Source organism: Triticum aestivum, chromosome 7A, assembly GCF_018294505.1.
Source record: "Triticum aestivum cultivar Chinese Spring chromosome 7A, IWGSC CS RefSeq v2.1, whole genome shotgun sequence".
NCBI classification, from domain to species: Eukaryota; Viridiplantae; Streptophyta; class Magnoliopsida; order Poales; family Poaceae; genus Triticum; species Triticum aestivum.
The window spans coordinates 9,279,900-9,293,805 of NC_057812.1; the positions used below are offsets into that span (position 1 = coordinate 9,279,900).

The 13,906-nt window shown below is 44.3% G+C and overlaps 1 protein-coding gene across 3 annotated transcripts; it reads right to left on the bottom strand.

Annotated features, from left to right (window-relative positions):
* Window positions 1–7,078: 7,078 nt before the first annotated feature.
* LOC123149546 (disease resistance protein RGA4) lies at window positions 7,079–13,525 on the bottom strand. 3 transcript variants are annotated; one of them, XR_006474745.1, is made up of 5 exons: window positions 12,525–13,525; window positions 10,179–12,298; window positions 9,736–10,062; window positions 7,528–7,731; window positions 7,079–7,358 (listed from the first exon to the last, which is right to left on the bottom strand). XR_006474745.1 is itself a non-coding variant. In XM_044569230.1 (4 exons), exons 1-4 carry the CDS (start codon window positions 13,337–13,339, stop codon window positions 7,670–7,672), a joined length of 3,324 nt encoding a protein of 1,107 aa, XP_044425165.1. In that variant the 5' UTR covers window positions 13,340–13,525; the 3' UTR covers window positions 7,079–7,669. The 3 variants fall into 3 exon arrangements, 1 of the variants encoding a protein (XP_044425165.1); XR_006474746.1 differs by having other exon boundaries at window positions 7,477–7,731; XM_044569230.1 differs by having other exon boundaries at window positions 7,079–7,731.
* Between the last annotated feature and the right edge of the window lie 381 nt (window positions 13,526–13,906).

Below are 13,906 nucleotides of genomic sequence, written 5' to 3' on the forward strand. Positions count from 1 at the left end.
AAACAAAAAAATTGCCATGTTCTCTAGAAAACAGTTTTGTGAATTTTGAGGAATTTGCCATGGTACCAAACAAAAAATTCCTTAAGGGTACAACACAAAAAAATTGCCGACACTAAAAAGTAAGATTTTGTTGCCATGGTACAACAAACATAGTTTTGACATTTATTTTAATTTTTAAGAAATTTCTAAAAAATTACATGTGGTTTTGTCGAAGATTTGCCATGTCGCCTTACAAAAAAATGCCATGTGTTGTGTTAAATACGTTTTCTACTTATTTTGCCATGTTCAAGGAATAACAAAAAGATAAGAAAATTTCGGTGTTTTGAAGAATAACATCTCTGCCTAAAATTGCCATGGCAAATATAGGGAACTTGTAATCCACACATCGCAAAAGGTTTTATGAATTTTGTTCTCTCAAAAAGACATGGCAAGGTTTGGAAAAGTCGTTTAATAAGATGTCTGTATAATTTAGGAAAGTTGTCTCATGACTACTTTTCTCAGCTCTAGTAAAACTTGTTCCCCTAAAATCACTTTTGCCTATTTTCCATTAAATAAACCTCGCTAATGGTCTAGCGCCCTGAAGTCAGTGATACATGCATGGGACAATGGATGGAGAGGTGCGGCTAGGGGTGGTGGCCCGGTGTGGCGATGATGGCGACACAACGGCACGAGCCGACAGCGGTGATACGACAATGGCCCGGCATTCCGGTGGCGGTGCCGTGGCATTCCGGCGGCATTGGCGTGCCGACGGCCTAGTGTTCAAATGAGGCGCAATGGTGGCCCAACGTACCGTTGATGAATTTTCAGGAGGTTTCTTGCCTGCCGTAATTGTACGGGAAGACCATTTTTCAGTAAATGTGAGGGGGGTTGGGGCAAGTGTATGGGATCCTATAATTTTTGCCTTAATTTCTTGTTAAAGACAGTTTTTTTAAGGATACAGAAGTATGTAAAATGGTGACAGTTTCCCCTCCCTTCTCCTCTGTAAAAATGGCAGCCCAGCATAAGGAAACAGACGGCAAAAAACAATCCCCAACGCTACCAAGGCTACTGCGCATACCCTTGTTCCGACAATGAAAAAACAAATTGAAAATAACCCAACCAAAGAAAGGAATAGAAGAATAAAACTGAAAATGGTTGCTTGGCTGGTCCAGTAACCACGAGGATGCGTCATGCTAACGTCACTCTAACATCATCATGTTTTTACGTATTTACTTCACGTTTTTTTTTCATTTTTCCTTTTTTTTTATTTTTTATCTTTATAAATATTCTAAATATATATCTTACAAGAACAATTTATAATTTTTTCAAAAAATGTCAATCATGCATCTAAATTTCTTAATTATGAGTAGAAAAAATTAATAATATGTAATATTTTTCGTGTGATATGTTGTCACACATATAAGAAAAGTACTCGAATTTTAAAATAAGTGTTTATGTCATGTAAAAAATGTTCGTGCATTTCAAGAGGAATGATTTGTAGGTTCAAGAAAATGTACGTTACATTTACAAAAATGTTCACAAGTTTCAAAAATGTGTTTGTTATACTTTGAAAATAACTGTATGCAATATTAAATCATTTTTGCATAATATAAAAAAAATTCGCATCATTATAAAATGCACATGACATTTTAAAGAAAGATTACCATGATTCGAAAAAATGTTTACAATATTTTCAAAAGTGTTAATAAAATGTAAAAAAATTTCCCATTGTATAAACAAATGCTTATTGGCATTAAAAATTATCTTAAATTTTGAAAAGTATTCACATGCTTTCAAGAGATTTCCATGAAATTTTAAATATGTTTGAACAATTTAGAAAAATGCGGGCAATTTATAAAAAGTTGATTGCCATTACAAAAAATGTGCAACATGTCTTTGGAAAATGTTACCATGTATAAAAAAACATTGTTCAAAACATGTATTTTTAAAGGAAATGTAGATCATGCATTTAAAAAATGTCCAAAGTGTATGAATGAATTCATGTGTGCGCTAAAAATGTAAATTCTGTACTGAGAGAAGTAGAGCTGTGTTTAAAATAATAAAAATCAATTAAAACTGACACAAAAACAAACAGGAAAAATAACCAAAAAAAATGAAGAAAACTAAGAAAGAAACAAAAGTATAACGAAGAAAGAAAAACCGAAGAAAACCAGTGAAAAAAGAAAAAAGAAACAATTACAAATTTAAAAAATCAAAGAAAACTGGTAAAAAAAGAAATAACAAAATAAAAATGAAGCGGAGTGAGCGAACCTATAACGACATGCAAGCGACTGCGCTAATGTGCCGGCCCGATTCGCTTGCCTCTATCCTCTAGGCGATTCCTAATAGCCCTAGCGGTCGGTCACACGCAAGGCCAATTTTAAATAAAACAGTCAACTGTGTGAATCTCTCACTATCCTATGGCTAGGAGATGTGGTTAAATTTGGGTGGAGGATACGCAACGGGAGAAGCTGCAACGGAGAGGGGGGGGGGGGCGATTGGACGATTCAATGGCGTTGGTGCAATGGACGGTTGTGCTTCAACCACGGTCCATTGCTGCCTGGAACCGGCGGCTACAAATCTGCAACGGGGAATCAAACCGGCGGATCGTGCTTCAACCATGGTGCGCTGCTGCTGGGATTGGTGGCTGGAAAAGCTGCAGCAGGGAGGGAGTCAATGGTGACGCGGCGATGGTGGTCGACCATGCTTCAATCATGGTCTACTGTTGCTGGGACTAGCAGCGGGAAAGTCTCCAGCTGGAACTGGCAAGGCACGATGCTGCGACTGACATGACGGATCTTCGACCATGCAGATCTCGTATTGCTAGAACCGACAAGGAACAGTGCTGCGATCGGCGCCACGACATGCTGAGACAGGCGAAGTGCTTGGGACCAGCAGGGCAATATGCTACAACCGATGACAAAACGATGTTGTTGCGGCTACGGTGGTGCCGGGATGGGTTGCAACCGGCAACAAAAAAGCTACAACCAATGATAGAATGGTGTTGTTGCTGCTACGGTGGTGCCATGATGGGTTGCAACCGGCAACAAGAAAAAGCTACAAACCGGCAAGCCTTTCTCCTTGATGGCGAGGAGGAAGTGGTGACCATGGGGTGAGACGATGATGCTAAGTGTGGCGAGCCTCTACGGAGAGGCGGTGGGGGCGAGCGCTCGTGCGGGACGGCGAGCAGAGATGCGCGACGCTAGCAGCAGCCGCCATGAGCGAGAGCTGGTCTAGGTGCCTCGTTAATTTTCGTGTGCGTGTGGGGGCTGGAGATAAAGAGAGCAACTAAGCAGGGTCTGATTAAGTTTCGGACTCGCTCTCGCCGTGGCCGACCCTCGTTGCTACCGCACCTCACGTTGTCACCACGCCTCACGGAGAAACATGGCTGACGCCACAAGTATGGAAGATAAAAAAGAATACCCTTTTTTTCTAGAAAGACAACATTTCTTTCATTCTTTTACATTGGAATAACGAATTGAAATCAAAACAATATAATTTAACCTCACACCCTTTTAAATATAGCAGTAACAACGGAGCTCGAAAATCAACGATATGCTAGTATTTGTGATGTTATTATTACTGTAATCTTTATTTTTTTTTGCGGAAGTATTATTACTGTAATCCAAGACGCATTGCCACAAATGCCTCTAGAAAGATCCCAAGTAAAATGTTCAGGCACATAAAATTTAGCAAATCATCAAAAGTTAAAGGACTGTGCTAACGACCAGTCAACTGGTTGTTAGCGACAGATCCAGACGATCGCTATGATTATTTCGATCGTCCCGCTTTTCCAGTTTTCTTCGATCGTTTCCGGCTTTCTTGTTCGATTCTAACAGAAACTGGCCCATTACCGAAAGATTTTGTGGACCCAGGTAAGTGCAAGGCTTCGGACTAGGCCCAGTTGACCTCATGGAGAGAAAAAAAAAGAAAGATTCCATCTAAAAAATTATATTCAAAACGTTTTGTAGCTCAAACCGTTGCTCTGATGGAAAACTGTTTTCACATAAAAGATTCGTCACGACGAGACCTTTAAAACTAGATCCCATGTTGGTATGTTTCGATGACTTTTTTTTCGGGTCAAAAGTTACCAAACCCGCACTAAGTAAGTTATCACATATATGATACATAAGTTACCATCTTATTTATATAGAAATAACCGGGGCATAAAAAGTGGTCCTCCAATTCTCCCCTGTGCAATGATTTAGAAGACCGAAAATTTGATGTCATCCTTGATTCCCCCTTATTTTCAAACTTCAAAATGTTTTGTAGCTCAAATCTTCGGTCCGATCAAAAAATCATTTTCATAAAAAAAACACCGCGAAGATGGCATCGAAACTAGATCCTATGTTGATATGTTCCGACGACTTTTATTTCGGATCAAAAGTTACCAGTTCTAGGCTAAGTAATTTATCACACATGTGCTACATATATTACCACGTTGTTTACACAGATATTACCGGGGCATAAACGTTCTAACCTTCTTATCGGCTTGGGTTAAAGTTACTGTGGTGATTGTGCATGTGTTATCACGTATATGATGCGTATAGTACCAAAAAATTACATGAAAGCTGTCGGGGTATGTTATTAAACAACTCCCTTGCCAATGTTATCAGGACCGAGGCACATAAAGTTATCAGGTCTGAGATGTCGGAGCTACCATGCTATTCACACAAAAGTTACCGAGGAGATATTTCATCAACCCCTCCCCCCATGCCAAAGTTGTCAGGACTGATGTACACAAGTTAGTAGGTCTGTGATATGTGAGTTAACCATGCTATTCACATAAAAGTTACCAGAGGGTATTTCATCAACCCCCCCCCCCCCCTCCCACACACACACACACCCATGCCAAAGTTATCAGGACCGGGATACATAAATTATCAGGTGTATGACGCGTGAGTTATCATGCTATTCACATAAAAGTTAACGGTGGTATATTTCATCAACCACCCCAGCACTCCCCCGCCCCTCACCGGCAGCAAAGTTACCAGGACCGGGGTACATAAGTTATCAGGTTTGCGATGAGTGAGTTACCATGCTATTAACATTAAAGTTGTCATGGGTACATTTTATCACCCCCTCGCCGAAGTTATCAGCACCGAGGCACATAAGTTATCGCCGCCCTTTGCCTTGGGAGGTCCCGCCCCCACTTGGTGTTCAGTGAAATGCCGGGACGGACTTCTCACCAGCTGGAGCAGCACCGTTGGGTTTAATGGCTCTGTCCGGACGCGTACGTCGGTCCGGTCTTCATTTTAGTGACCCAAATATACAAAACGCAAACAAAAAGGACAAGATTTGTGTTTCCTGGTTGGAGTTGCCATGTACAAAAAACTATGACTAGTACTTTATTCATCCCATTTTATTGGTTCCAAAGACCAAAACACGTAGTAATTAGCCTTATTAAATGGCCCTGGTTATCCATCTGCACATAGAGAAAAATGACTTACCTGTGCATGGGCTCATGGAGCCGCATACGACATGCATGCATGCCCACATAAAAAAGGCCAGCTCATGCAGTACCATGCAAACATGCATGTATGGTGTATCCCTGAAAAAGGTCATATCATCTCATCCATCTCTCACGTCTCTCTCTCTCTCTCACTCTACAACCAGGCAGTCTGTCACATGGGGAGGGAGACAACACTTGCATTCACATGGAGAGGGGGGTGGGGGACCAATGGCCAACATGCAGGAGGTAGAAAGGTCACATAGTTAATTTTCATTTACAGGACATCAATTGAGTTTTGGTGAGTTGGTTGTTCGCTTCAAACAAATACCAGCCGGGTTGGGTTTGATCCCCACTGGTGCGTCTTTTTAGCGCTCAAGGAAAAAAAAGGAAAGGGAGCGAAGCATGCGGGCGGGAGCGATTGTACGCGCCTATTGCAAACCACCAGTCGACTGGTGGTTAAATTTACCGAAAGTTAAAATTACGATTGGTCATTCCAAAAAGACCCCTCACTATTGCTACCCTTTCCCCAGTTTGACCAGTGTTGACCTTGATTTTGTCCTAGGCCAGGACATGGGCCCACCTGTCATTTGCTTCCCTCTCTTCCCTCCCCTTTGGATGCACTAGCCGGATTGGACGCGGCTAACCATCGGCGGCGCCGCCCATCCGCGGCCAACCACCACCGCGCTGCTCCGCGATCCATCGAGGAGGTCGAGGAGACCCTCAGCTCACCCCTTGCCCTTCGTCCGAACCGGCGGCTGAAGCCGCGTCGGCGGTGGCGCCTCCGGCCTCCTCCGCCGGCGGCGGCGCTCCCCGGCTGACCACGACCTCTCTCCAAATCTTCTCCCGAAATGTCTCCCCCATCGGAATCGAGCCCATCCCCTCAGCAATCTCCCTCCACCTCTGGCCTATCCCCGCCGGCACGGCGACCTCCGCAAGCCCGTGGCGACCTTCAGCCCCCGCCCCCTCCACGGCTGTTTCTTGGACGCCGATGATGATTTAGGTACTCCTATCTATTTCGTCCTGTACCAATTCCACTACGTTTGCTCGGCGATTAACCCTACCCTGGAATTACCAACAGGCCAGAGATTCAGCCAGGGGCCATACCGGATCGCTCCTCAGATTGTCGCCAAGGGACTCAAGTCTGCACAATGGCGAGCAATTAGTGTGTTGCAGGTACGGTTCAGTCCCATTACTGCAGGAATTTCAACATGGTTTCTTGCTTGTCGTCGTCAGAGCTCCTCATTTGCAATTTTGCATACAAGACAGGTCTGAGCGACGTGTCAGCAAGGTGGGAGAAGCCGGTGTGCGCGCCGCCGAAACTCTGATGGAAACCGGTGCGCGTGGAAACTCTGTCAGGAGCGCCAAACATCTCCGGCCGGTGACCAGCACATAGGTTCTGTCTGAGTTCTGACAGGTCAGCACAAACTAGAACCAAGCCGTTTTCTCTTGAACCATTCCTTTCTTTAGCCTTAGTTTCATGCAAACTAATCGTATACCAGCATGACCATGAAGTTATTAACAAGGAAGAAACCATGGCAATGATCGCATACCAGCGTGGGAAATCAAATTATTTGAAAGAAAGCAAAAAAGAAAAGCTCTCCGCAAAATGCAAGAACATATATTATTGCCAGCAAAATAAACATCATATGGTCTTGTAACTGGATGAAGGATGATTATTAAGTTTTTTTGGAACAGATGTCGAAAGTTAACCGGCACCAAATACATATCCAACAACATACATGGTGAACTCTGTCACAGCAGAAAGCCACCAAATCGACATGCATGAAAGTAAACTTGTGTTGCGGTACAAGTAAAAACTTGGAAGGAAAAGCTTATTCGAAGCACTTCGCCGTCTTCACCACAGCCATATCAGTCTGGTATGGCATTGTCGCAAGCGGCAGCACATGGGGATTCACCATTACTCTCTCTGTAAACAAATATAAGAGCGTTTAGATCACTAAAGTAGAAAATAGTGATCTAAACGCTTTTATATTTCATTACGGAGGGAGTAGCATGTAAACATGCCAGGGGATAAAAAGACAGACCAGTTTCCGAAGCAATAGAAACGACGGCTACTTGAAACACCAAATGCCAACCTGATACTCGAAGCAAACGTAAGTGCTGTCCGGACTCCGGAGCGAGATTGACCAAGCTTGCAAACACACGTACTACATACAAAACAACAATGGATCTGCTAGAGGCACCAGTGGCCCCCATCCACTTCTTCGATGGAAAACCTCAATTTCCATCAGAGACAGCAACCGCTAGCCCAGGCGCTGTTTGTTTTGTAGGCATCGTTTCTGCAAACCAGCCAATGACGATAACCAATGTAACAATTAAAAACACATAGTAGTATCAGTAGGAAAAATATTCTAAAGAGAGCATTTGTAGATTCCCATACAGTCCAAATTAAAGCAACATCTCCAACAGCCATCAGATTTCTAACATCTCCAATAAACTTCAGAATCCAACTGCACGGACAGTTAAAGGAGGTGGGAATGGCTTGAATATTCATTGTGCACTAACTACATTCCACAGATATTTAGAAACAGGGCATAGAAAGAGTCGAAATTCATAGGCACATTGTCAGAGTTCCCCTTGCTAGCTATAAAAGCACTACATCTAGCAGCTTATAAATCTCTAATCACTTGAATAGATTTATTTACCTGAAGATATTGCTTCCAAATATCACCCCAGTTTTACTACACTAGTAGAAAAAGAGGCTTCCGTCCAGCCCCATTAGTCGCGAGACTGTAGGAACCGCGACTAATGAAGTCTTTAGTCGCGGTTCGGCAGACGAACCGCGACCAAAGGCTTGGGCCAGGGCGCTCGGTGGCCAGCTGGTGCACGTGAGGGGCTTTAGTCGCGGTTGGGCAGGCCAACCGCGACTAAAGGTGCCCAAAGGCCTTTAGTCGCGGTTGGCCTGGCCAACCGCGACTAAAGCTCCTCCCCTATATATACCAGTTCAGCGCACTCACTTAGCCATTTGGTGCCACTTCTCTTCACAAGGGGGTGTAGGTTTGCTTTTGGTTCCTCTTATGCACACAAGGTGTTTGACAAAAGCAGGAACTCAAAAGTGATATTCTATTTCCTTACCATTTTGGGTGAGTGTTTCTGTCTTGAGCACATTCTCTTTTGTTTACTCCATGCATGGTATGTGGCCGGCTAATCGATGAGTTATGCATGACGTACTGTGCATGTATCGTGTCCGCAGGTTCCACTGGATTCTGCTAGTAATTAAAGTTGACACCTCAGAATGTCTCGTCCACGACTCTCTGAATAAGGATCCAAAGCTTTGGGTCGACATGAGAAGAATGCTGCAGAAGTAATTATTTTCATTCATTTGCGCTCTATATCGATCGGCCTATTTCGTTCATTTCCTAATATCAAGTAACTAATAACTCTCTTGTTCATTTAATTTTCTTTGCCTCGTAGGGTTTGGAGACGGTTCGTAGATACAAAGGTCGGTGAATTCAAAAAAGAGCTAGAATTCAAAAGGGCAAAGGCTAAGAATGGTGAGGATATTCAGCCAGCGGGGACCAATCTATGTGCATACTATGTCTGTGAGATGATCCGGAGATACACCTCTGAGCGGGTTCCGAGTGATACCAATGCTCAGAGGAATAACCTCCGGATGATGCTTAGTCCAGAAGCTCGCTTCCGACCACTTCAAGAGGAACTAGCTGGATGGTTTAGGAGGGAAGTCCTCCATCCTAAAGGAGAACACCATTACGAGGACGTAGAACTTTATATGCATTAAATTATGTATGGAAACTTGTTCAAAATTGTATATGGTCATCCGATGATATTGAATATATATTGTATATTCCTCTTGAATTCTTTTTGGTTCTAATTTCAAATTTGTTTGAAATTGTACATTCATATGCATGTATGTAGTACCGTAGAATATGTGAAACTCCTTCAAAATTAAAATAAAGCACAAAAGAAATAAAACAATACATATTAAACAGAAAACAGGTTTAAGGGAGGGGGGGGGGGCTAAAACCCTAAACCTGCGGCGGCCTTTAGTCGCGGTTGGCCAGAAGAACCGCGACTAAAGGTCCTCCGCCCCGACGGCCACCTGGCGCCCACGTGGACGGGCCTTTAGTCGCGGTTCTTAAGCAACCGCGACTAAAGGGTGGGGCCTTTAGTCGCGCCCGTTCGGTCGCGGTTGCGCAACCGCGACTAATGGCAGTTGCGAACCGCGACCAAAGGCCCTTTTTCCACCAGTGCTAGTTATGTCACTAAGAGAAATATTGGAAGAATTTAAGACAGTTGGAAACTTGGAATTTGTAAATTACTACCTTGGACATCCTCTGGCTTCTTGCGCTTCACCCTATCAACAACCTTGTCCATTGAGTTATCTTCACCAATGTCTAATCTTGCCCTCTTTCTTCTGTTCTCCCCCACCACAGAAAGCACAACATTTTGATCAGCCTGATCAGTAGAATGAGTGACATCTTCCATCCGCTCATCCTCTAAACCTACCATTCCTTCCATCCCCTGTTCAAAACTTTCCGTGTTCATTGGAGGGTCAAGACAAGTCTTGCTAGCAAAATCCTCTAGGATATCAATTTTATACGCATGTTCTTTCTCATCACCCTGTTGTAGATCAGCACCATCAACTTGTACTGCACAATAAAAAATGTCACATAGACGCGTGAAGAGGGAGTATATATAACTCCACACCAATAATTAACCAAAGTACCAAATATTAAGCAAAATAAGAGGCACACCACTTCTTTACCAGATTGTCCAGTAGAAATGGCATCCTGGGTTGTTATCACTGATACCGTTGTAGCAGTAGTTTGTGCCACAGGGCTCTCAGAATTGTCTGCGGGTTCACTTCCCATATCAGCATCTTCTGCTGTTTTAACAAACAAGAGATTGGGGCGTCTGGGGTGTTTTTTTGCTGCTTCCTTCCACTTTTGTTTTGTTTCACCGTTCACTCCATCATGGAGGGTGACCTCCTTAATACGTCGCAGGGACTGGATCATCTTGCTGCAAAAGCCATTTAGATCCTTACATAGCAGCTGGAGCGACTCGAGGAGCGGTAGAGCTCCCTCTTGGACTTCCAGTTCAGTCATGACTTCAACCACGATGCATAGTTGTCGCAGGTTTCCAAGTGCACCTTCTACGATGACGAGGTTGTCCAGTTGAGATGCAATCATCTTCAGGTATGCCAAGCAGCGCACTCTGCTTAGGGCAACAAGAATATCCCCGCCCAGCTGATGATGAGGGGATGAAAGGCACAGCTTAGTGAGACCACCTAGCATGGTAACAAATGGAGGCAGGCTGCATATGTTGCCCCCTTGTAGCTTGAGCGAACTAAGATAGCAGGAGGAAGCTTCTTCTTTTTCTAGGGACAAGTTCACGAGCAAGTCTTGGAACCATTTATCATTGCAATGTAGTGAGAGTGAATGAGCTTTTTTCACATCGGTGCTTCTCTTGATGAACCCCTTGATGGCCTTTGAGACATGAGTGTAGTTGTTGGTGTTGCTGCTGCTGCCGCTGGCAGTGGGATCCCTGCTATTATTACTGGACTGCTCACACCATATTTTCACCTTCGTCAAGTGTTTCATATGCTCCATGAACTGTGCAAATCCTTGGCTCTTGTTGCTGTCCACAACAAATCCTGCTACTGTTTCCAATTTGCTATTCTCCGAGAACCAAATTTGCAGCTTATGCATTTTCCGTCCTCCTACACCTTGCTGGAGCTTGAACTTTCCAAATAGATGAATCAGGCATGGCAGCTCCATGACTTGTGTCGGCAGGACCTCTATCTTGGTTTTTCTTACATCCAGCGTCTCCAAAAGTTGAAGCTTTTTTATCTCTTTGGGGAGCACCGCAACCTTATGTGCAGCCCCAAGGCTTAAGTACCTGAGCAGCAACAGGTTGCTGCATATCTCCCTAAGATGCTTGTCCTCCAAGTGGTTACTGCATTCTTCTAAATCCAAAACTCGAAGCAGTTCATATTTGGAAAAATCCAAGACTGAATCATGCGCCTTGCCAAAGACCGTCAGAGACCGAACAAGAGATAGATCATTTACTACTCTAGCACTTGCGTCATGGAGAGAGAGCCAACGGATTTTGCTGGGTGGAGGTGGGGGAGCCATCTGATCATATAACAAGGTAATGAAGTTGTCACACTTGGACATGTGCAGGATGAACTCAAGCATCATGCCGTGAGTATGGTATGTCTTCACCTGATCTTTGTTGTTTTTGCTGCTGGCATCTGTATGTTTGATGATGCTCCGGTTGAGAAGCTCTTTGAAATTGGCTTTAGCAGCATCCAGAGCATTACACATATAATCTCCTTGGATAAACCCTTCAGCGCACCATTTCCTTATTAAGCTTCCTCTCCTAACTGTACGACCACTACGGTAGATACCGAGATATAGTAAGCACGTCTTGACATCATGTTTAACAAGGCTGGTGTAGCTATGGACAAGCACACGCTTCATTCTTGCTAACATCTCTTTTGTTTCCAGATGTGCTCCCAGGTTGTGGCATAATGTTGCCCAGTTTCCATGTGTTGGATTACCTGTGCTTTGCAAGTACCGTGCTGTGGTAACAAGAGCAAGGGGTAAACCATCACACTTCTTCAGTGCTTCCGAGCCAAGTTGGTCCTCTTTATCGATTGGTGGATTGTCGTCTTGAAAAGCTTCCTTGAAGAATAATAGTCTCGAGTGTTCATCGGCAAGAGTTTTCATTGCGTACACATGATCATGAGCTGCTGAGCTGCTGCAGGCATTTGCTACTGAATGAATGGCTGTCGTCACCAAAACTCTGCCGCTCAACCCCACAAATGCATCTTTTATATCATGCCAAAATTCTGTCCGCATGTCATCAATAACAATGAAGAACCTACCAGGAGGAGTACATGGTCAAACATGGAGAGATACCAAGTGGAAATTAAAACAGAGTAAATTTCATTTTGTGTACCCACAAAGATGATAATACTGAATCTAGCTAGGAGAATTGCTGGACTCTGCAAAAGTATGAAAGATGCAGACTGCTCTAGATCGAGATTGAATCATCAAACAGGGATGGAGTTGACAAAAAAAAAACCAAGATAGCTTAAATTAGTTACCTCTTGGTCCCAAGGTATAGTCTAAGGATTGCGCAGAGCTTGCTGAGGTTACCTCCACCATTGGTGGGGATGGCAAATTGCTGGAGTATCTCCTTGATAACATTTGTTGGGACCCCTTGCTCCGCTGCAGAGACCCATGCCCGAGCTTCGTATTGGTTCTCAATTGTGTCATACACACACCTGGCAAGGAGAGTCTTGCCTATACCATCGAAACCAACAATGGAAATCACCTTGAGCTGCTGTTGCTGCTGCTGGATCAGCTCGAGAAGCTCCTCCCAGGGTGCATCCATGCCCACGGGTTGGCCAGCTGAGAGGGTGTCATCTATCACCATCTGTGTCGCCGTCTCACATGCCATCACCGACGACGCCACTGAGGAAGAGGAGGTGCCAGCACCGATGTTGGCGCTGTAATAAGTTTCTCTCAGCTTGGATGACTCCTGTGATATTTTCTTGAGCTCGCGGATCGCCTTGGCAAACTCCTTACGGACTGTCACCGTCTGCACCCGGTGGACAGCCTGACGGATCCATGTCGACGCCCCAGAGATGGTCACCCGGTGCATGAAGCGGTCGATGCAGTCCTCGATGGCATGGGCCAAGTCACGTATGATTTGGATCCAGGCCCTCTTCACATGGTCGCCGCTCCTCCAGCGACAGTCATCATCTTGCTGAATGGCAGCGGAGATCAACGCAAACTCTCTTTGGATGTAGGTGATGTCATGCTCCAGATTCTGCCGAAGCTTGTGATTTGCAGCTAAGAATTCGAGGAGCTTCGGCGCGATCCTACCGACAAAAGCGGTGGCCGCCGCAGCCTCCATGGATGTTGGTGATATCTGTGTGTGGTTGGAAGATCAGATCATGGAGTTTCGTGGATAGAGAAAAGAGGCGAGGACGGCACATGAGCAGCCATGGCCGGGCAAAGGTAGGTAGCTACGAGTGCCCACCTATAGAATATATCTTTCTCCAGTTTAATTAACATCCCTGATCTGCCATCCCATCCTCTGGAGTTAATTATGGACACTACATATGATGGTAAGCATATCCGGATTTAACCTGGCCGAGCGGAATCCGCCAATCATTTACGCTTTGGAGATTGGTGCAGGCGATTACCTCCGCCCGAATTACTTATCTCGGATACAGATCTATCTAGACACGTTTTAGTGTTGGATGTATCTAGATACATTTGTGTTAGATACATCTATATGTAGACAAATCTAAGGCAAGTAATTTGAGACGGAGGGAGTACATTTTAGGGAAAATTGCAAATACAAGCCAAAATACCTTCCATGTAGGAGTAGTACTTTGTGTTTTCTTTTTTTGCGAGGTTAAGTTAGAGAGTTGCACGGAGAATGAAGGTTGCTTACATACTTCCATATTCAAACCAC

Excerpts from the sequence above, each read along its gene's own strand:
- LOC123149546 (XM_044569230.1), bottom strand. The coding sequence starts at position 13,339 with ATGGAGGCTGCGGCGGCCACCGCTTTTGTCGGTAGGATCGCGCCGAAG. Across the intron at positions 12,299-12,524 it reads CTATACCTTGGGACCAAGAG|GTTCTTCATTGTTATTGATG; the intron begins GTAACTAATTTA and ends TCCTCCTGGTAG. Across the intron at positions 10,063-10,178 it reads CATTTCTACTGGACAATCTG|TACAAGTTGATGGTGCTGAT; the intron begins GTAAAGAAGTGG and ends TTTATTGTGCAG.